The sequence below is a fragment of the Canis lupus genome, chromosome 36 (genome assembly GCF_048164855.1).
Source record: "Canis lupus baileyi chromosome 36, mCanLup2.hap1, whole genome shotgun sequence".
NCBI lineage: Eukaryota > Metazoa > Chordata > Mammalia > Carnivora > Canidae > Canis > Canis lupus.
This window is the reverse complement of record NC_132873.1, coordinates 6312545-6333868: the sequence shown is the minus strand read 5'-3', so window position 1 is coordinate 6333868 and position 21324 is coordinate 6312545. Positions and strand designations below refer to the sequence as shown.

The window sequence follows — 21324 nt, the reverse complement described above, 5'->3', positions numbered from 1 at the left end:
GCCCTGCCGAGGTAGCCATGTCACTCCACAGCTGGGTGGCATCAGAGGGTGCCTTCCCGCTCACACACCTGGAGCCCTGGTCCCCTCCGTGGGATGCCAGCCAGACTACCTAGCCCGCTAGCTCCCTCCGTCTGCCCAATGCCATCAGTTTGGTCTCCTTTCTGCCCCTCACTCGTCAGTCTTTCCCTCACAGACAAGGCCCTAAGAGCCAAGGAGGAGGTGTGAGCTAAGAAAGGCATAGACTTCTAGGGTTCCCAGGCCGCTCTGCCAATCACCAGGCTTGTGGTGATTCTGAGCAATCTCCCAACGTCTTTGAAGCTCAGTTTCTTTCTCCGTAAACTGAGGACCAGAAGAGCCCTCATCCCACTGGGCGCATGTGCGTGAGAAAATACACACACGTGCTCAGCACCGTCTCTGGCACTTGGCGGGATTGCTAAATGCAGCTGTCACCAGGAGGGCAAGTACCAGTTCTGCCGGTTAGAAGCTCTGGGACCGCTTACAGACTTGGTTTCCTTCTTTGTCACTTTAATGTCCTGACACCAACCTCCCGGATGTGTCAGAAAATTCAGTGGTGACAATGCCCAGCCCACGGCAGGTGTGCAGGACCTGCTGTCCCTGTGGCCCAGAAAGCCCCAGAGGCAGTCACAAGAGGCAGCTCTGCACAGACTAGTTCGTTCCGAGTTGGTCATATGACCCAGGCAGGGTCTATCCGAGCCTAAGAGCACTTGTCCCAGCATTTAATAGTTGCTTAAAATACTAGGAGAAAATGAGAAGTCTGTACGGGGGCTTCCCGTGCCAGTGGGATGCAAACTGGGAGCACCAAGCGGCCAAATGCCGGAGCAGGTGGTGGTGCCACCCAGGAGGACAGAGCCTGCCTGAAAACTAGGCCAGCCCAGAACCAAGTGATGGAAACAAACTCATGATTCCAGCCTTTGAGCTGCTAGATCCAGCTGGACCTGCCTCACCTCTTGTTCACGTTGGGTGGGCCAACACAGTTCTTTTCTTTTCTTTTTTTCTTCCTTAAACCAGTTTGAGTTTCTCTCCTCGCTCAAAAGAGTCCAGACGAAAAACTCACGGCAATCAGAATCATGAGGCCCGGACGGTGGGGAAGCCGCTCGGAGGGTTACAGGTGAGCTGTGTGCGAGAGACGCCCCGAAGCCCACCACACACCCGGAGCCTGGGCGGCGAGGCTCGCCCGGACACTCAGCAGACCCCTTCCCAAATAACACGGCAAGATAAAGGCACAGGGTTTTCTTTCGCTTTATCATTTATAAAGCCATACAATGGGTTGCAAAGAAACAAAGCAGCTGTACAGGATGGGCCGGCGTCGGTGTACAATACATTCATATCCAGGGGAAGTAGCGCAGGTCAGGGTTTATACAAGGTGGCAGAGGTTATAGGCACGACGATACAAAATAGAAAGGATATTTCCATCTATATAAATACACAGCCAGGGGATGGGGAGGATGCCGGGTTACTCTGTTTCTCCTGCAGAGGAGGCGGGCAGGTGTGGCAAGGTATTTCTTACATTTGCTATGAACGGCTTGTCGGAGGGAGGGGAGAAAACGGGGAAACGCGGCATGCACACACGGGTGTGCTCACTCTCGCACGCAAACCAAACACGGACACACAGGAGAGTCTCAAACCGTTTAACACTGATTAGAAACCAAACCGGGGACACCCGTCCGCAATCACCTCGCTGCTGGCAAGGGCCCAGGTGTGGGACACACGCGGAAGTCCTCCAACGGCTTGGACCCCCGAGGACGGAGAAGTCAGGAAGGAGCAGATCCGCCCGAGCCCCAGCCCCCCAGCCGGCGGAGCCAGTCCTCACCATCCACAATACCGAGATTCCGCCGGCCGGGGGCCCTCCCGAATTCTTTCACTGCTGGGTGGTGTTGAACTGGACATCCCACCGCCCACCTACTACGTTTGACCCTAACCCCACGTTTCCCAAAGAGATCGGCAAAATATACACACACAGACACCCGCACTCGCACGCACACGCACGCCTACGCGTACATCCTGTGTCACGCCGGCCAGGAGCTCCAGTCTCAGGGGCCTGGGGCCTGGACTTGGGTGAAGAGTGACTCTGGGACTCTGCCCCCAACCTCTCCAAGGACCCTGAGATGCAGGGGCGGGAGGCAGCCCATGGACAGGGCACCGACCCACTTGACCTCCCCAGGGCCGGTAGTTGAGAAATGCCAAAGAAGGGGGGAGGACCTGGGAGGCAGAGCAGGTGGGCAAACATCCAGGACATAGATGGTCCACTTCCAGAAGCCTCCACACACCCCACATGGCAGGAGGAGCCTGCCCGACCTCGGCTCGGGCCCATCAGAGTACCCTACCTCCCCGTCCCGAGAGCCCCTTTGTAAAGATCACACTTGTGGGTTGGTTGCTGCCTCCTATGGCCACCAGGTCACTCGGCCACCACCCCTTTCCTGCTAGTCTCTGATACATGGGGACTCCTCAAAACCCAAGGGAGAAGGAGTCCACGAGTTCTCAGACCTACTGGGGAGAGACTCCAATGAAGATAGGAGTCAAAAGGCCCATCCCCAACCTAGGACACCATGTTCGTGGCCCTCAAACACCTGGCTAGACACGGGGACCAGGAAGCCAAGACGGCAGGGCAGGGGCGACCCAGGCTCCCCTGGAGGTTGACCAGATGCTCCCTTCCTTCCTATTTCCCCTCTGGGGTCACCTCTCCATTGTTCCCAGGCCTGCCCTCACCCCCTGTTCCACCTGTGCCTCTCTGGGCTCTCTCCCTGAATCAGACAGATGTCATTTCCCTGCCCCTTCCCTCCAGACGCCACACAGGCCAGCCTCCGGGAGGCCCGGGCTGGCCTCCGACGCTGGCTGGAGCGCGGGAGCCAGGGCCTGAGCCCTCCTGGCATCTGCACCCCGCTCGGCAAGCTTCCCCTGCCCCTCCCGGTCCTCCTTGCCAACCTCCCCCAGACCCTTGCCCTGCCAGCCTGTTTTCAAGACCAGACAGCTCTCCTGGCTGACAGACAGATTCCACAGTAACAGCAAAACGGGGTGAGGGAGAGGGAGGAGAGAGAAGGCTAGACATTTACACAATAATAACAATAATGATTAAAAGTGCTTTCTCTTAAAGGAAATCTTTGGCAAGAATATACTGCAGTGCTGTGTGTGTGTGTGCGCACGTGCGCGCAGGGGTGCAGAGACCTAACCTGTGAGGCGTGGGGAGCCAGTGTCCTCCCAACCAGTGTCTGACCCCAAGGTAGGGCCACTTGGAGACTGGGGTACCCTTCCCCATGGTTCTTCCGGAAACCTGCTCCATCCAGAGGGATGCCAGGGAGGGAGCTGATCAGCTTCCCAGGATGCCCCCAGTCCTTCCCAGGGTCACACTGGCTCAGGCCTGAGTGGGGCGGGCCAGCCCTGACTCGGGGGTGGGGGCTGCCGGTGGGCGGTGGGAAAGCGCGTGTAAAGGCCCAGGGGCTGGGGGCCCTAGGGCCGGGGGGCCGAAGGGTCCGCGGCTCCGCCTGGCCCCAAGTGAGGAGAGGATGCGCAGACCAGGAGGGGCGAGTCCCGGGGCCACGTCCAGTGGGAGACTGAAGGTATTTACAGTCGGCAGGAAATATCTCCCATCTGGGAAGAGAGTCGGGGTAGGTAGGGAATGGGGGCCAGGGTAGATCTGGGGATCTGGCTTGAATGCCTCAGAAGGAAGAGCACTTTGGAGGACCCTCCATCACCGAGTAGAAGGTTGCCATCTCTAGGAAGCGGGGATCCTGCTCCCCACCCTCAGACACTCTCCTTTCCAACTCCCTGAAACACAGCGTCCGCACAGATACAGCCTCTTGGAGGAGAAAGAAACACAAAAGACACACACATCACCCACATCCGCTACACACACCCTTGTGCCCCGCAGGCTCCCCTGCTTGCTTGGGCCTGCAGTGCAGGGTGGGGGGCGGGGGAGGCTCCCCGTATCTCTGGGAGCCGGCTGCCGTGCCCCCAGCTTACCAGAAAATAGGGAAGCCAAGGGAACAGCACCCATGCAGCCCTCCACACCGAGCCCCAGGCAGCATCTAGGACGGCAGACCCTGCGCGCTCCAAGGATAAAGGCCCCCCCACATTTCAGACTTCACTTATACACAAAAAAAGGGATGGGAATTGGTTTATCCCCGGGGAGGCAATAAAGCAATATAGGAAAACAATAAATACTTCTTGTCAATTTACCTATTCTTTTTTTTAACCTTTTCTTATATTTTATTAGCTTACAGATTCTGTATGTCTCACATATATATTATATATATTTATATATCAGTACAATGCCTCTCTCTGGGGGATCCCATAGGCTTAAGAAGCCGCCCAAGACTGGAGTCCTGGTGAATTCTCCATTCCGGCTTAGAGTCCTTGGGTGGCGGCCTGGGCCTTTCCCAACTGCCCACATGGACTCTCGGCCCTCCGACCTAAATGCATGCCTTTCTCTTCCATGGGCAGCTAGGCTCCGACAGGGAAACCAAGGCAGGAGGGGGGCCAGCATGGCTTTGGCATTGTAGGTAGGCCACGTGGGAGGCACAGGTAGCAGCCCCAGGAGCTCTGCTAAGGACATCCTGGGCCGCCCGGTCCATGTCAGAGCCCGAAACGCTCATGTAGGGGAGCACGAGGCCTTTCGGGAGTCTCCCCCGGGGCTCACTGGGCAGGGCTTTTACAAGCAGGCTCCCCAAGGCACGCTCCAACACGGGGACCCCAAGAGACAGAGCAGGGCAGGGCAAGGCAGCAAGGCCCAATCCCCCCCACACCTGGAAGGGCACCAAGCAGATAGGCAGATGTGAGGAAAGGCTGAGCTGGGCCGCGAAACCCAGGAACGGGCAGAGGGCCGGCCGGGAGCTGGCGGGGCGACCTGCCCCTACTGCCGCAGGGCCACATGCCTGGGGAAGACACGCAGAGCTCAAGAGCCGCCCCTCCTGAGGGATCTCTCCCGCGTGGCTATGCACACGCACGTCTGCACCTCCCGACACCAAAGCTCCAGGCTCCCGGCTGAGGCAAAATGGGTGTAACTGCTGGGCAGCCAGCCCCTTCCTGCTGGGAGAAGCCGCCGGCAGCACCCAGGGCCTCTAGAAACAGGTGCAGGCACCCGGAGTCTGCGACCATAATCTGGGGTTCTCCTGGGGAAGCAAGTGTATATGTCCCCACCCTGGGCTGCCCTGTCACCCCCAACTCTCACCTTCTTTGGACAGTATGCACGTGTGTGCGCAAACACGTGGGGCGCAGACGAGCATACGCATTTACAGCTCTGGCTGAGAGGCACATGGAAACCAGTATGTGAGGATGTGGGTGTGGACACATCATACGCCCCATATATACACCCACACAGACTGTACAACGGAGGTGGAGTCCAGAGACCTCAGGAACCTCGGGTCTCAGACTCCCAAAGGCAAAAGTTGGGCCACCCGATGTCCCACGCTGGCTCTTTTTGCTTTGCCAATCTACCCCAGAGGCGGCCAGAAAAGGATCCCCTCAATCTGATTTCTCCTTGCAAAGCAGTTGGGTTAGGGAGACAGAGCTTTTGCATTTACTCCCAAATTATAGAACCCCAAGGAGTCAGTGTGTCTCCTCTGAGGAGCCCTATCCTCTCGGAGGGGAGGGGGAGCTAGGGGGACCTGGTTAGCAGTGGAGGCTTTGGGGGCCCCACGGTATCCGTCTACCCAGGGGAATCCAAGTTATTCTCCTCCGTCTTCTTCCTTCTTTCTCTCTCTCTCTCTCCCCCCTTCCCCTCCGCAATTCACTTCCCCCTCCTCACGTTGCACTTTCTTCTCTCCTTCTCCAAAATTGGCCCAAAGTCCTCCTTCTGGATTCAAGGGTGGTCAGGATTCACGGGTCCCCTCCCCACGCGCCCCAGCCCCACTGCCCTGGCCCCGGGCGAGGGGTGGCGTTCATCTCTTCTGGCCGGCACTCAGCATGACCTTGGAGACGAAGTTGACGATGGCAGAGGCGGGCTGGTTGGGGTCGAGCTCAGCGAAGAGGTGGCAGGCGTTGTCCGTGGTGCTGCCCTGCTTCCGGGCCACGAAGCCGAAGAGCCTGCGGGGTGGGCAGGAGAGGGGAGATGGGGGTGAGGGAAGTTGGGGAGGGGGGCCCAGGCCTGGAGAGTTGCTGCCCAGGGGAGCGAGCTCCTCCTCGAAGCCTGTCCCCAGCCTCCCACCTCTCCCTGCAGGCACAGGAGGGAATCCTGTCTCTTCTGCCCCCAGAGAGCCAGGTCCTGGAGATGACAGTGACACTGGTCCCGGGGTAAGCAGCCATTCCCCTTTGAGGAGCGGGGGCAGGAGGAGTCGGAGGCATATGATGAGACTGGACAGTAAGAGGTGGGGAGGAGACCAAAAATAAAATGGGGACATTCCTAGGCGGGCTTCTCCGTCCTTCCCAGCCCCACCCCTCCCCGACTATTCTGGCACACGACACTAAAACGCATGAATAATAGGTTGTCTGCCTGTCAAAGCGCGTGGCCTCCTCAGAGAGGGCGAGGGAGACAAAAGGACAAGGGGTCACCACCCCCCTCACACTCACTTCTCCTGGGCTCCAGAGAATGGGAGGGGACAGGCGACCCCACACCTGTTCCTCCCCACCCCCACTCCCGGCACCAGAGCTGCAGTGACCTGGCATTCTCTGTGCAAAACAGAGTTAAAAATATGAGCAGAGAACAGAATGTGAGCCCAGGTCCCCTCCCAGTCGGCACATTGCTAATTAGAGCGAGATGGGGAAATCGGGACAGCTGGACATGCCGATGGAAACCCCTCTCCCCAGGACTGGACCACAACAGCTAAAATTAGCAGCGTTGGGTCCTGCTTGCCACCAGCCGCACGCACGTGTTTACACACACGTATACACGCGCACACACGTACGCACAAGGCCTCCTACAGCTTTGCTCTCGCCAGTGTAGTTTCAGAGGCCGGAACGGCTAGGGCCAAAGGTCTGGGGGTAATGGCCTGCCCAAGTGAAGGGGATGGATGCCTGGGTCCATGGACCAATCCCCAGGACCTCCCTTCCAGGCTCGCTCAGGCTCCTCTGTGCAGTGGAGGCCAATGAGGACGGGGGAGTGGCTCTGAGCGGGCCCACAGCGAGCCAGCCCTGGCTGCCTGGTTCTGCCAAGGTGGAGAGCCAGTCAACCTCACCAGCCTAAACATGGCCCGCCTGCCCTCACTGCTGTTTATTTCGGCTCCCTGGCTCCCAGGGCCGGTTCAACAACTGCCAAGTCCTTTCTCGGCTGGGGGCGTGGCGGCTGGGGGGGGAGCAGGGAGGAGGATGGATCCAGGCAAGAGACCTTAGCCCCAGGCCAGGGAGGAGCATTTGCAAGAATCCAAGAACAAGTGCCTCCTTAAATCTGGGGCCCCAGGCTCTTCACATGCCTCTTCCCAGTCCCTGCCTGAGCCAGGCTCTCCTGGGCCTCTGCCCTGAGATCAAGGCCCCAAGGCCTGTGTCAGCAGGAAGCTCAGCACACAACCAGCTCCAGAATGAGGAGAATGATTTCCAGGCCTGGGACCAGCCCACCTCTGTCCCTGACCCATCTCCCCATCGTGGGACCCAGGGGTGAGTGAGCACGAGTCCTTCCTCAAACACAAAGCTCTGGCCTGCCTGGCTGGGTCAGGGACTCAGAGACGCTATTGACCCTGGGAACTCAAAGCAGGCCCAGGTAGGTTGAGGCATGCTTCGAGATGGCTGGACACCTGGCTCCTCCTTTCAGCTGGGCCGCTGGTTCTCTATGTGACCTTGGGCAAGGTGAGGTCCCCTCTATCCCACACAGCCCCTCTGGATGGTGCCAACTGTCTACAGCTGAGCAACATCCTTTTCTGACCAGGGTGACTTCCCTATGCCTCCTCGCTGTGTCCTGCCTGCCTCCTTCCTCAAATTTTTTCATTTGACAAATACTTATCACCCTCCCATGCAACACAGTCCTGCCCTCAGGGAGCCTCCGGTTGGGTGGCCATGCCTGCCCAGCCCCTTGAAATTGCCTCCTATCCCCACACCTACTTCTGTCCAAAGCGTACTGTCTTTTAAGATCCATTTTTAAAATAATAGTTTTTTTCCCAAACCTCCCCAAATCGCTCCCGGCCTAGATGTGCTCTCCTTTGTTACATCGACACACAGCTGTGCTTTGTACCTTCTGGGGTGTGTCTCAAACAGCAGGAGATTTAATGTTTTTTTAACAGTGAAGGTTTGCCTTTTCTAAAGCAATCTTACATGAAGTCCAAATACATAAAGGTGACAGCAGGATTTGTGGCCACACATGTATCTACTCAACCTCAAGACATTTACCTATTATACTCAATCAGTGAGAAAAAAATGGGGCTGTTTGGATGACTCAGATGAAGTAAACTGTGGACTCACAGGCCATAATGCCAGTCTCACGTCAGCGGCGGTACTCGGGTTATTCCTACACTTGGCTTCGGTTTCATGACACTGAGAAAACCCTGATTCTTACCAGTAAATAATTGCCAATCGTGACAGTTTTCCTTCCTTCCTAAGGCCTGAGCTGTAACCTGAGGATCCTCAGTTCCTTGGCACATGGTTTGAAAACCACTGTACAAGTTAGTGGGTTGATACACTTGTCTTATCCGCTGCACCAATGTTAAGCCTCCCGAGGGCAGAGTCAGCCCCCTGGTCCGTCTGAATCATCCTGGGGCTGCGTTCCCTGCAGGCACTTGGGAAATGCTGGAGGGGTTTCCCGAAGACTCAGCTAAAAGTCCCTGGTCCATCCCCGAAATCTGGACCTTCTGGGCTCCCGAGCTATGATGAGGAGGTGGAGCCCAGCCACGGGATTCACAGCTCACCAAGCGTGAGACTAGCGATGAAGGAAGCCAGGACTGGGGCAGAGAGACCATTCAAACAGCCCCCTGCCCCGTGGCCACTGCCTCCAATATAACTGCCAGCTTTCTGCCCACTTCTCAGGTCCCTGCTGGTCTGGTCCCAGGAGAGGCAAAGCAACAAGACTGGAAGCTGAGCCTCCAGCCTCGAGGGAGGAAAATGCAGAAGACCCGGCTGCCTGGCCAAGCTCTCTCCAATGCTGACCGAGGCCAGCACAAAGGCCTTTGCTGCCCTTTGCCTACCCCCGGTCCCCGGTTCTAAGCCTCCCCAAGATGCAGCCAGCTGGGGCAGAGGGAGAAGACACACTTACTTAGCAGGGACACCTCCCTCTGTCTTCATCCACCTGTGGAGAGAAAGATGCCACAGCGTAAATCACTACACTTTCTTCCCCCCAGAACTCAGCCCTGTGCATGCCGAGGCCTCCTGCAGGAGGGCAAGGGAGACCCCGTTCCAGCGGGATGGGAGCTGCCAAAGATCATGCAGGGGAGGCTTCAACGGACACCATGGCCTGTCTCCCAAGGAGCTCTCCCCGGTGTGAAGAGAAGCAGATTCAAGGTCAAGGATATGGCAAAGGACATGGAAGCAAGCATTCCAGTCCCTGGGAGGGGCTCTAAATTTATGGTGGGAAAAACTCAAAAAGCTACCCAACACAATTACTCATGGTCTCACAGACACATGCAGACCAAGGATATATGCCTGCGCCCGTACACACACACACACACACACACACAGAGGCCTTAGGATTACAGAAATAGGCGGGAGAGAAGGTATCTGCAAGAGACTTACTTTCTCTCCTGAGGATCCAGGTCACAGAAGGTGACAGTGTTGAGGGGGTAGTGTCGTCTGAAGAAGAGCCTGTGGCACAGATATCAGATGAACAGAGAATGAGCACTGAAGTGGCCACTCTTTCCCACCTTCCCTTTGCAGGTCAGGCCACCATGTGTGGCTGTCACCAGCTGACCCAGCCTTCCCCTTAGAAGCAAGATAGCCTGGGCTGCTCATATAAAGCAATGCATGGGGAGAGATAAATGTGTCATTGAAACATGTCCCAAATGTTAGTAACTAGGAAAAGAAAGAACAAATTGGTATTGAAGAATGAGAAAATGAGCAAACCTTGGGGGAGGAAGGAAAGAAGCAGGAGGGAGAGCCTGAGAGGAAAGGCTCTGCTCCAGAAAGCAAGCACTTTTATGCATTTATGGCTGTGTGCTCAATGCAGGCACATTTGTAGAAGGAAAGATGGATGGATGAATGGATAGGTGGATGGATGGATGGATGGATGAACGGATAAATGGATGAATAGAGATATAAATGGGTGATGGGATAAATGGGTGGAGAGGATAAATGGAGCATGAATGGATGCAGGAATGAGTGGATCAACTGGTGAGTGGATGAGCAAGTGGATGGATGGGTAGTCAGATAGAAGGATGGCTGAGTGGGTGGAAGAGTGGATAGGTAGATGGATGAGTGGGCAGGTGGATAGATGGATGCATGGGTGGGTAGGCAGATGGCTAAGTGGGTAGATAGATGAATACAAGGAATGAATGGTAAGCGGGTGGGTAAGTAGATAGATAGATGGGTCACAGGGAAAGAGAGCGCAATATGGAAGCAAGTAGAAGAGCCTTACTTTCTCTGGTTGTCAGTCAGTGTAATTCCCTGGGCAGAAACTTTGAAGTGAACGATGGTGGCAGCTGGTGTGGGGTCAGCAGCCAGTGTCTCAGAAGCGGCTTTGGAGATGGCCTGCGGCCCAGTGAGTGACTCCATGTCCACAGAGTTGACGAAGAGCACGTTGCAGGCTGGAATAAACCCACCCAAAGAGGAGTTACGGGGGCTGGAGTAGGTGGGGATAACACCTCAAGTCAGCTCTTTGGGGGAAGGAATTTATGAATTTTAGGCCAGCCTCAGGCCAGGCATCTGCACAGAGAAATGTAGACTGCCCAGAGATATTTGGGTCTGCAGGAAGGGGTAGGGCAGGCAAGAGGAAAGGCCTGGGTGGGGATCCAGTCTGGGGTGGCCACTCACCTGCCCCTTGCTTCAGCAGATCAGTGGTTGAGTTGGCAGGGCCCGAGCTATCTTTCGATTCATCTGTGGGGTCTGAGACAAAAATTTAATTCAGCTGGTAATTAAAACTCTAGAGCTGGAAAGTAGCACAAGTTTGGCTGGGCCTCAGGCAAGCCCTGCAAATACTTTCTGCAATGGATACTGCTTTTCATAACAGGCCCTGGCAGTTGGCACGTGTGTGTCCAGTCTGAACATTCCAATGATTACTGTAAATATTCAGCACACGGGTTGAGAGCTCTGGAATCCAACAATGTGGGGTTCAGACCCTCGCCCCAGCATTTGCCAAGTAGCTATAAAATGGAGATGTAATAGTACCCATTTTGTTGGGTTTTTGAGACGTTCCAAGTACAGTGTGAACCCAGTGCCTGACATAAACCAGGACTTCAAGTGGCAATGGATGTCGCTGTTGTCGTTTTGCATTGATGTGTCTTTGTGTAGATCGATGAATGCCCTAATTCATCAAGCCATTAACGCAGCACAAGTATAATTTCAATATTAACAAGAACGGGGTATTTTTGCACCAGTGTTTCCCAGACTTTGGTGTGCAGGCTTATTAAAACACAGATCCCTGGTCCTCACCCCAGAGTTTCTCATTAGATGGGGCTTGAGAGTATTTGCATTTTTAACAAGGGAAGTATTTGTATTTTAATTCCTGGGAAGGGGTGCCAGTGCTGCAGGTCTGGGAACCATACTTTGAGAAGCACCATTTTAAACGATGTAAATATCAAAGTTTTATAATTGCTAAACTACTTGCCTAAGTTTCATAGAACTATAGTTGGTGTTCAAATTGTGGGGTTAACAACACTACTTAAGGTGTACTTGAACTTCTAAACTAATAATGTTGGTTAATTATCATAATAATTCAATGAATTGAGTTGGATATGTAGAAATTGTGAAATACTATTATACTATTGGGGGTTTTGTGTGTGGGCATAACCCCAGGAGCTCTGAGAGAAACTGGAAGGAAGTCCCAGAGACACTTCTGAACCTCCTATTTTTAAACAGAGAGGATGGGGAGAAGGTAGCGAGTTTCCAATTCCTAGACCTCGATAGGGCTGAGCATAATTCCCCTTGCGTGGGTCCCTGTACGTGGGGATGGGTGACCCGAAGCCCGCGCGGTGAGGAGTCTTAGATGTCCATCTGCCATCCTCCAAAGCTGGAAGGCTTCTCTGAGAGACACTAAAGTCTCCTTTGCGAGGCATGGTGTCCCACTCAAATTCTCACCTCTAGGTCCCGAGGCTCTTGGGTTCCATTAGTACTTCCCACCAGCTCTATATCCCCTCCGTCAGAGAACACCCTCACAGCCAAGCGGACTGTGGGGACTCCAGGAACATCTTGGCCCCCTTCCCTTCCCATGCCAAGTAGAGCCCAGCCACCTCTTCCTCAGAGTGTGCTCCATCCTCTTTATCACACCAACCTCCAACACCTGGGCAACATCCCCATGACCTAAATCTGCCGTCCGCACCCCCCTCCCCTGAACCCCGCCCACCGACGCCCATCTCATCCTCCAGACACGGTCCTCCCCGTGACCGTCTCCTACTTCTCGTGCCTCCGCTGGGCGTATTCTGAAGATTCAGGAAAAGAATTCCTAAAAACCACCAGAGAATTTTCCAGAACAATCTGTTAAGTCAATTATGTGTATTCCTGGAGTTAAGTCTTTTAAATAACTTTTCCTTCTTTTTTAAGGGGCAGGGGGTGATGCAAGGTGGGAGGGAGGAGAATAGTTTTGAATTTCCCTGGACTGGCAAAATGACACATGTCCTCCAACCCTGGCGCACGTTCTGGAGCAGCTGGCACAGTGGACTCTCACAAGGAGGAGGCCAGCTCAAAGACGCACGGAGAGCAAGGAGTCTCACGTTCCTACCTCGGTTTGGAATGACCAGCTTACAGGGCAGAGCCAGTGGGATGATGGAATGCTGGTAGACCAGGGCAGACAGAGACCCTGTAAGAGGAGACAGCGCGTCAGGAGCAGTGTCACCGGGAGCAGCCAGGGTGCCCCGGAGCCCAGACACCCCACCCCGCTATCCGTAATCTCCAGCTTCTTTATCACCTCTCCCTCATCCCACCGGTGAAGTCGAAAATCCACCCCCTTTGTCAGCAAGATCTAAGGGAGAAGGTTCCAGAGGCTCACTCCAGCAGCCACGAGGTTTCCCTTCTAGACAACCCCTCAGTTCTTCTGGCTGCTGGGGCCGCTCTCAGGACCGTGCAGCAGAAGTATCAGAGAATCCCGGGATCAAACCCCGGCTCAGTCCCCTGTTAGCTCCGTGTTCCATGGGTAAGTCTAACTTCTGTGAGCCTCACGTGTAAAATGGGACCATAACACCCACCAAGCAGGATTGTTATGAGACCAGAAGTGATATTAGGTTCCCGGAGAGTGACTTTCACACAGGAGGGGGTCATCGATAAAGGCGGTTGTTAACGGTGGTTGTGCCAACGCTAACAATAACGCATTCCCGTGGGGTGGGACGAATTTGGCAGCGTCAAGCAGGCACAGTACACAGGACAGGAGGTCACTGTTCACTGATCTATGACAAGGGGGACCGGGGCCAGCCCAAGACTCGGCAGGCAGGCTGTGGAGGCGAAGACGGGGGACAGCTCACCAAAGTTTGGCTCATTGGGGCACCCCTTGAGCTTGACTCCTCTGGGGCCGGTCTCTATCAGGAAATGTCTCACCAGCTCATGGGTCATGTCCCCTGGGATGAAGAGAAAGACATGAGGCTTGAGCACTTCTCCTGGCGCCCTCCCACCCCTGCCAACAGCGCTTTACCCCTTCCCCGTGTGGGGCTCTGTGATGGGAGCAACGGCCAGAACCCCAGAATGCAGAGACCACTACTCGAGCAAACACAACCACAGAGTCCCGACAATCCTGCTTCCTCGTGCTCTGGCCCCAACCACCACCAGGCCCAGGACTCATTCGCCTGAAGAGTCTGACTCAGCAGGGACCAGCTCCCCTGCCGGTCACCGGGTCCTTGAGCACCTCGGACTCCGAGGAGGCTGGACAGACCACCTGGTCCTGCACCCTGCTCGAGGAGAGGGTGCTACCTTTCTTATTCTGCTGCATGATGGTCGGAGGCGGAGAAGACACCTTCATGGCCAGCCCGTAGGCCCCTCGGAAGGAGTGGCTGTCGCGGATGATGAAGGCCCCTGGCTCCTGGTCCTTGAGGAGTGCGATGGCTGGGATGGGAAAGGGATGAGGAGAGAGGAAGAGAGAAGACACTGATGGCCATGGCCTTACTTAAGACTCATCAGGCCTATGGAATCTCGTTCTTGAGTTTGAATGTAAGGGTCCTCCGACACTACAGTAGGCAAGCGTCTTCTGTAAATAGCCAGGTAGTAAATACTTCAGGCCTCGCAGGCCATGCAGCCTCTACTGAATGTTCTGGGCTCTGCTACGGCAGCACAAAAGCAGCCACACATGACACGTAAGCGAATGGACACGGCGCACGGCACGAAAACGGTAGCTACAAAAACGGGCAGTGGTGCAGATTCGACCCCACGGCCAGCACCTGTCTTCCATCCACACAGACCTTCTTTGAGAGCCTGAGGTGGGCCTTGTCTCAAGCCCCACCATGCTGACTTTGTTTTTTTCTGTAAAATGTGCAAAAATCTCCCACCTCACGTAGCTAGAGAGCTAAGATTTGCTATCACCTCGGCTGGCCTTTTTCTCCGCTGTTTTACTCCGCTTGGAAAATCCAGACTGTGCTGCTGTTAAGGACCCTACCTAGGTCTGCAAACCCTGCTTCTGCGCCCCCACACTTCACCATGGGGAGGTGCCTCTCACTGCCTGACCTCGAGCCCAGCCCCTCCCCGTGACCACCACGTACCGCAAGAAGGAGGGAGTCTGCCTGTGTTCCTTGCCCGAGGCCGACGTGGTGGGCGGCAGCCAGCCGTGACCTCTGATGGGCCCCGGGACCCTCGGTGCCACCCAGGACTCACTCACCCTGCTCTCTGGAGATCTCAGGCTTGTACCAATACTTGGAAGTGTCCTGGACAAACTTCACTTTGGCCCGCGTCTCGGGGCTGTTGTCTGAGAGAGATGCAGAGAGAGAAACAGTGTGATGGGTTGAAATGCATCCCCCACCCCCCGACAAAAAGATATGTCGAAGCCCTAAGCCCAGGGGCCTATGAGCATGTCCTTATTCGGAAATAGGGTCTCTGCAGATATAATTAAGGTACGATGAGCTCATGCTGGATTAGAGTGGGCTCCAATCCAAGATGACGGACGTCCTTATCAGAAGAGGGGAAGAGACAGAGAGACACACAGGAGAGCCATGACGACGGAGGCAGAGACGGAGGGACACATCTACAGGCCAAGGGATCCCATTCTGGGGGGATCCCTTGCTGGATTGCCAGCAAACCACAAGAAGCTAAGAAGAAGGCCTTGAATAGAGTCTCCCTCGAGCTTCCAGAAGGAACCAACCCTGCCAGAACCTTGACTTTGGACTTCTAGCCTCCAACCAGTGAAGGATTAAATTCTGTTGTCTTAAGCCACCAAGTGTGTGGTACTTTTTACGGCAGTCACAGAAACTAGCACAGAAAGGCAGGGTCTTCAGGCACGATCAGAGGACTGCTGGCGGGGACCCTGAGTGGCCTGCCCACCCTTCCCATCTCCTGCCAGCTGCCGTGCATCACAGAGCTGCTCTCCTGTCGAAGAGCCTGGCACAGCATTCTCGTGGAGCTGAGGAAAGCCCTTCCTGCACCCCATCTTGCTCCTTTCTCCAGAAGATTTGGACTAAACCCTTCCTGCAGCTTCTCTCCCACAGGCTAAGGCACCACACCTTCCGGGCCTCTTTCTCCACAAGATGAATTTCCCATTTCCCAACTTTGTCAGAACAACCTCAAAGTTGAGGGAAGAAAGATACATGTCCATCGCTTCTCCCCAAGCACCCGCCCTCCGTGTCCTCATTGGAGAGTCTGTGGTTTGCGTCACAAAAAAAAAAAAAAAAAAAAGAATAAAAGAAAAAAAAATCAGCCCTGCCCTGGAACAGAGGAGGAGGTGGCCTAGAGACTATCTACTAAGGGGTCACATACCCCACTTCCCTGGCAAATGACCCTCACCCAGACCCTCTGCTGACCAGCGATGCTTCCTACACATTCTGGAAGATGCTCAGAGAGCATCCAGTCCAATCACTTAACTTTACAAATGAGGGAAGGTAGGCTCAGAGAGGGAGAGGGACCTGCCCAAATCACACAGGTGGTCCTCAGAAAGGCTCCTCTAAGACCTTCCCAGGTAAGAAAACACAGCCGCCAATTCCATGCCAGCTACACCTGGTCTTCCGTGTCTGGGTATTAGGAGTGTGGCCCTCGCTCTCCAAGCTCTTCCTTCATCTCCTGGCACCAAAGAAACAAAATGGGGGTGGAGGACAGAGGGAGAAAGGAAGATCCCAATTCCACATGTTCCTTTCCCCTCCTTTCTTCAGAGAGAAGCTGGGACCGAGGGAGTCTGTGCTCACGATGCTGTGAAGGTGGCGGCGCAGACCTGAGACCCGAGTTAGAGTGTGCGCCCAGCAACTTCCACATGTCAGTAACGCTGCGCTCGGCCCCTGGGATGGGCCACTGGGGGGACGGCACGGGGACAGGCCAGCTCCCTTTCCTGGCAGCTGTGCTTGGAGGGGGGCCTCTGGGCTGGGCAGCTGGGCCGCAAGCGCCGCAAGCTGCCTCTCGCCCGGCTCCGGAGCCCCGGCCCCTCTGCCGCTGGGGCCTAATGAGCTGTCAGCGGCGGCTGCAGCCCCATGTGCCTTCCTGTGTTGACTCCAGTGCTATTTTAAGCAGGGAAGATGGTGGGAAACAGGAAATGTCCCAACTACTAGAAGTTTTCCATCCTCCAAGAAGAGGGGCTGGGAACCAGATGTCTCTGGTGGGCAGCAGGAAGCAGGGGTGCACGGGGTCGCTGTAGGTGCCCCTGGCCGGCCGGCTCAGGGCAGGACCCCAGAGCATCACACAGAGAATCTAGGCAGTGGGAGGCCCACCCCAGGCTGCCCGAAACATTCTGACCCTTCCTCGAATGCCCCAGAGCTCCAGAGCCACTCGGCAACAGTCACGTTCCAGGTCTGGCTGAGAGGCTGCAAATCAGCTGAGGCCTTGACCTTTGTGTTTAGAGAAGGAGCCCTCTGCACGGAGGGGGGACGTGCCCCGTTATGGGGGTTGAGTGAAGAATTCAGTGTGTGAACGTGCACGGGCTTCAGGGAAGGAACGAGACTCCAGTGAACATGCCCCCCAGTCTGCACACACCCCCGGCCTCGGCCCATGGCATGTCGGGCTGCTGGATCTGTTATCAGAGATGCGTGCATGTGGTGGGATCAAGAGGTGGGACAGAGGGCTGTGGGCAGCCGACAGGTCTGGAGTCCAGGTTTCGAAGGCAGATTTTCAAGGTGATGCTAAATCGCAAGTATGGAAACATGACAAGGTAACTCCCATAACGCTTGACGAGCACAAATTTTAGGGTATAAGGGCCTAGATGGGAAGCCATTTGTTAAGTATGTGACCCTGGACAGATGACTGAGTCTCTCTAAGCCTCGGTTTGCTCCTGCATAATATGGGGGTAATGAGAGGGCGCCTGGGTGGCTCAGCCCGTTAAGCATCTGCCTTCGGCTCAGGTCATGACCTCAGGGTCCTGGGATAGAGCCCCACATCGGGCTCCCCGCTCAGCTGGGAGCTTGCTCCCCCCCTCTCCCCCCGTCCCTCTGCCTGCTGCTCCCCTCTGCTCATGAACACTCAGGTGCATGCTCTCTCCCTCTCCCATAAATAATTTTTAAAAATCCTTAAAAAGGTCAACTAAAACAAGATAAAATGGGGGTGATAATGCCTACTGTGCCAGGCAGCCTGTGTGTGGCTCAGAGCCTGGCACACAGCACGTGCTCAACAAGCGGCATAAGCCATGCCGGTGGTGGTGATCGTGGTTAACAGCAGTGTCACGGCCGTACTTTCCTCCTCCCCCTTCTCGTGGTCCTCATGGCGCCCCCTGCCCCATCACCGCCCCCGCCCCAGCACACTTCCTCTGAGGACACCTCCAGCTCCCGCTACACAGACAAGGAAGCGGAGGAGGCCGGGAGGTCAGCGATCTGCCCAAGGTTCTCCGGCAAAGAGGTGTGGGACCCGGGCGGGGACAGAGCCGAGGGTGGCGCAGGGGGCCGGGAGGCGGGGCTCACCCGGCAGGGAGTACTTGGAGAAGTCGGGCAGAGTGTGGGAGAAGGACACCGTGCTGCCCCCGCTGGGACTGGACATGCCGCTGGCCACGGGCGAGGAGGACACCTTCCCGTTGACGGTGGCGTAGTTGGGGAGGCTGCCCGCTCGGTCCCCCACCGACATCCTCCGCTTCTCGGGCAGCGCCGGCGTCGGGCTCCCTTGCCGGAAGGCCGCCGAGTCCGGCGACGGGGAGGTGGCGGGGCTGCTCAGGCCCGGGTAGTAGGCAGGGGACACGGGGAAGGAGGGCGTGGACGGAGCCTGGTAGCCGGAGGCACTGCTCTGCCGGGACAGCGCGGGTCTCGGGTCCTCGGGGGTGGAATAGCCGCCGTAGGCCGCGTGCCGCTCCAGGCCGGGGCTGCCGGGAAGCCCGGGGCCCTGCGCTCCCAGGTGGCGGCCCAGGCTCGGGCTCCCCGGGCTGCCCAGCGCGCTGCCGTGCACACCGGATGCCAGGCCGCCCGGGTGGGCGCCGGGGTGCCGGGCCAGGCTGGGGCTTCCCGGGGTGGTGGCCGCGCTGCTCTGCGGGCTGGACACCGTGCTCCCGTGGAAAGCAGTTCCCGCCGGGCCCATGGCCTGGCGGTGGCTCAAGCTGGGACTCCCGGGGGCAGCCACGCTGGGGTTGAAGGCCCGGCGGCCAAAGCCAGGACTCGGGGGGGTGTTGGTGCCCACTGTCCTGTGGCGGGCCTGAGGGCTCCCAGGCACCGGGTGGACGCCAGCCACGGTGAACTGGGGCCGGGCCTGACTTTCTGGGGAGCTGTACTGCTGCAGTGAGTAGTCGGGGCTGCCGTAGCTGCTGCCCACGGTCGGGAGAGGAGAAGAGCTCTGGTAGCTTCTCTGAGCCGAAGGGCTAGGCTGGCCCAGGCTGCCGGAGCGGAAGCCCGAATCCAGCAAAGGCTGGGTGGGTGTCCGGGGGCCCTGGTCGCTGCTTTCCCCGGATGGGAAACTCCCCACTGAAGTGCTGGAAAGAGAGGAGGCAGGTTGAGATGTCAGGATGAAGGACAGAGTCTGGGGGGGCGGGTACTCAGCCCTCCCGCCCACCACTAGTACCAACAGGAAGAGCTCCCCTGGCAGGTGCTGGGAGGCCATGACGTTTGCACACCACCCTGTGGAACCCGCCGAGGAAGAGACAGAGGCTCAGAGAGGCAAAGCATGAGCTCACGACCACACAGGAAAAAGCCAGGATCCCAACCCAACTGCATCTGATTTCAAAGCCCCGGTTTCCCCCTCCTTGTCGACTCCGAAACCACAAGTCCAAGCAAGGGGATCTCCCCTATGGAAACTGAAGGTGGCTGTCCTTGTGTCACCTCCAGCATCACAGAAACTGGACACCAGGGAGGGGTCAAACCACCTGGCTCCTGTTCCTACTGGGAGTATCCCCGCCTTGATTCACTTTTCCCAGAATGTTATTATCATCTTTGAACACCAAAGAGTGCTGGAACTGGGCTTTCATTCCTGGATAGCTCCAAAAGGCAAAGACAACAAATCTCATAGAAGGAGATTTCAGTTAATTGTAGGGTCTGCTTTCCAGCCGTTGGATCTGGCCACTAATTTAACAAGCTGCCTTGCATAGTAATGAGACTCCCGTCATTAGGAGGGTTTAAGCAGAAGCGGACCCACTTCTTGACCTGAATGTCGTGGGGTGGGGGGATTTCCTCCATTGGGAGGTTAGATTAGATGAGCTCGGAGGTCGTTCCCAATTCTAAGACTCAGATAAAAATTCAGTTCAGAGGGGACCGTCTCTGGGGGAATAGCCACAACCGCAGACTCTTCTCTGAAGTTACGGGGAAGTCTGTACAGCCGTGCAACGCAACAGCCCGTCAGCTGGAAAACCTAGATTCTGGAAACCCATGAAATTCTTCTCATGTGGCAAACGAGGTGGGGCTGGGTTAGATAATCCTGATTCCTTCCAGCCACAGACTCCTATCCGTGGATGACATGGTAGGAGAGACACAGGTGGACAGGGACCCTGCATAAGCTGTGGCTATAGGGAGGTAGCAGGTAGGCTCTGCACCAGGAGCCCCTGGGCAGGGGGCAGGGGGCAGGGGGCAGGGGGCAGGGGGCAGCGGACGGGGGGGGGGGGTGTGCAGTCCTTACACAAGACAATGGGCCAAAGCCTGGAGCTACAGACTGGAAGGAGTGTCGAGGCCCGGTTGGACAGGCTCGAGTGCCGGGGCGACGTGAGGTGGGGGGCCAGGCGAGAGCCAAGGGCAGGAAGCAGGTCACGGGCCAGGCCAAGAAAAAGTCTACCTCGAATCCCAGAAGGAGCTAGAGTGGAATGCCATTCCGGGTATGGAATAACACGGGCTCTGAGGAGTGGGAGGACGTGTCAGGCTGAGCAGGGCGGGGTAGGGGACACTGACATGCAGTTCTGGAAGATTAATCCCATCGGAGAAACACTAGCTTCCTGAGCCCTGAAAAAAGCCAACTCTACAGCGGGAGGAATTTGAGTGAGAAACAGTGAAAACTTCCTAAGGTCAGGGCTCCCCGAACGTGAGCAGCGGTGGCTGGCCAGGTTAGGAAAATCCCCTCGCCGTTAAAGGAAGATTACACCTTCGGCCCAGAAGCAGACTTCCTGAGAAATGGAGCCGTCTGCCCTGTCAAGGGGCTGGAGAGGGGGCTGCATGCATGCTTGAGGTTCTAGAATGCTTAGAACGCAGAAGAACACAGCCTCTGCCCCCGCACCGTGCTGCCCCCCACCCCCGACCTGGGAGGGGCACACAGCCAACTCCACCACCGGGCCTGGCCTGTGACAATACGGGGAGGTGGCTGGACTGTTTCTGGGCCCCAAGCAAGGCCAGACCAGGAAAGGGGGTGGATATGCAAAGGGATGCCCGCAGTCTTCCTTCTGGGAGGAGAGCTCTGGTCGGGGCAGGCTAGCCAAGTCCGTCCCCCGTGCCTGGCACCCTTTGCCTTGCCTGGGCTGATCTCAAGCTCCCTCTCCTGTGTCGCGTCACGTTCTCCGTCACAAAGCCTACGGCCCAGTCCCCCGCTGCATCCCCTCTTCAGAGCCCTCCCCTGCCTGGTTCCAGGCTCTCCCCTCCATCTGACCCACTCAGAACGCCAGTCGCCCATCCACCACCAGGTCCACAGCCCACCCAGGCTGTGCTGCCCTTCTAGAATGCCCATTCCCTCCTCCTCCATCTTTCGACAACTGCTCTTCCTTCTGGCCTCACCACAAGTACCTCCGGCCCCCCTCTCTGCGTCCCTAGCCAGAAACAATGGCCCCCTGGGACGGAGAGGGCACCGAAACACAGGTCCAGGGGAGAG

The 21324-nt window shown here is 56.6% G+C and overlaps 1 protein-coding gene across 20 annotated transcripts in view; it reads right to left on the bottom strand.

Moving 5' to 3' along the window:
- Nucleotides 1-1244: 1244 nt before the first annotated feature.
- The window catches only part of TNS1 (tensin 1), a 197063-nt gene continuing 176983 nt past the window's right edge, over nt 1245-21324 (bottom strand). For all 20 annotated transcript variants that reach the window (XM_072813586.1, XM_072813584.1, XM_072813582.1 and 17 more), the window contains 10 exons: nt 18024-19015; nt 14816-14902; nt 13918-14049; nt 13476-13568; nt 12740-12817; nt 10837-10908; nt 10442-10610; nt 9604-9672; nt 9128-9160; nt 1245-6039 (listed from right to left, as the gene is read on the bottom strand). In XM_072813586.1, coding sequence (XP_072669687.1) covers nt 5895-6039; nt 9128-9160; nt 9604-9672; nt 10442-10610; nt 10837-10908; nt 12740-12817; nt 13476-13568; nt 13918-14049; nt 14816-14902; nt 18024-19015 — 1870 coding nt within the window. In that variant the 3' untranslated portion in view covers nt 1245-5894. The remainder of the gene's footprint in view (nt 6040-9127; nt 9161-9603; nt 9673-10441; nt 10611-10836; nt 10909-12739; nt 12818-13475; nt 13569-13917; nt 14050-14815; nt 14903-18023; nt 19016-21324) is intronic.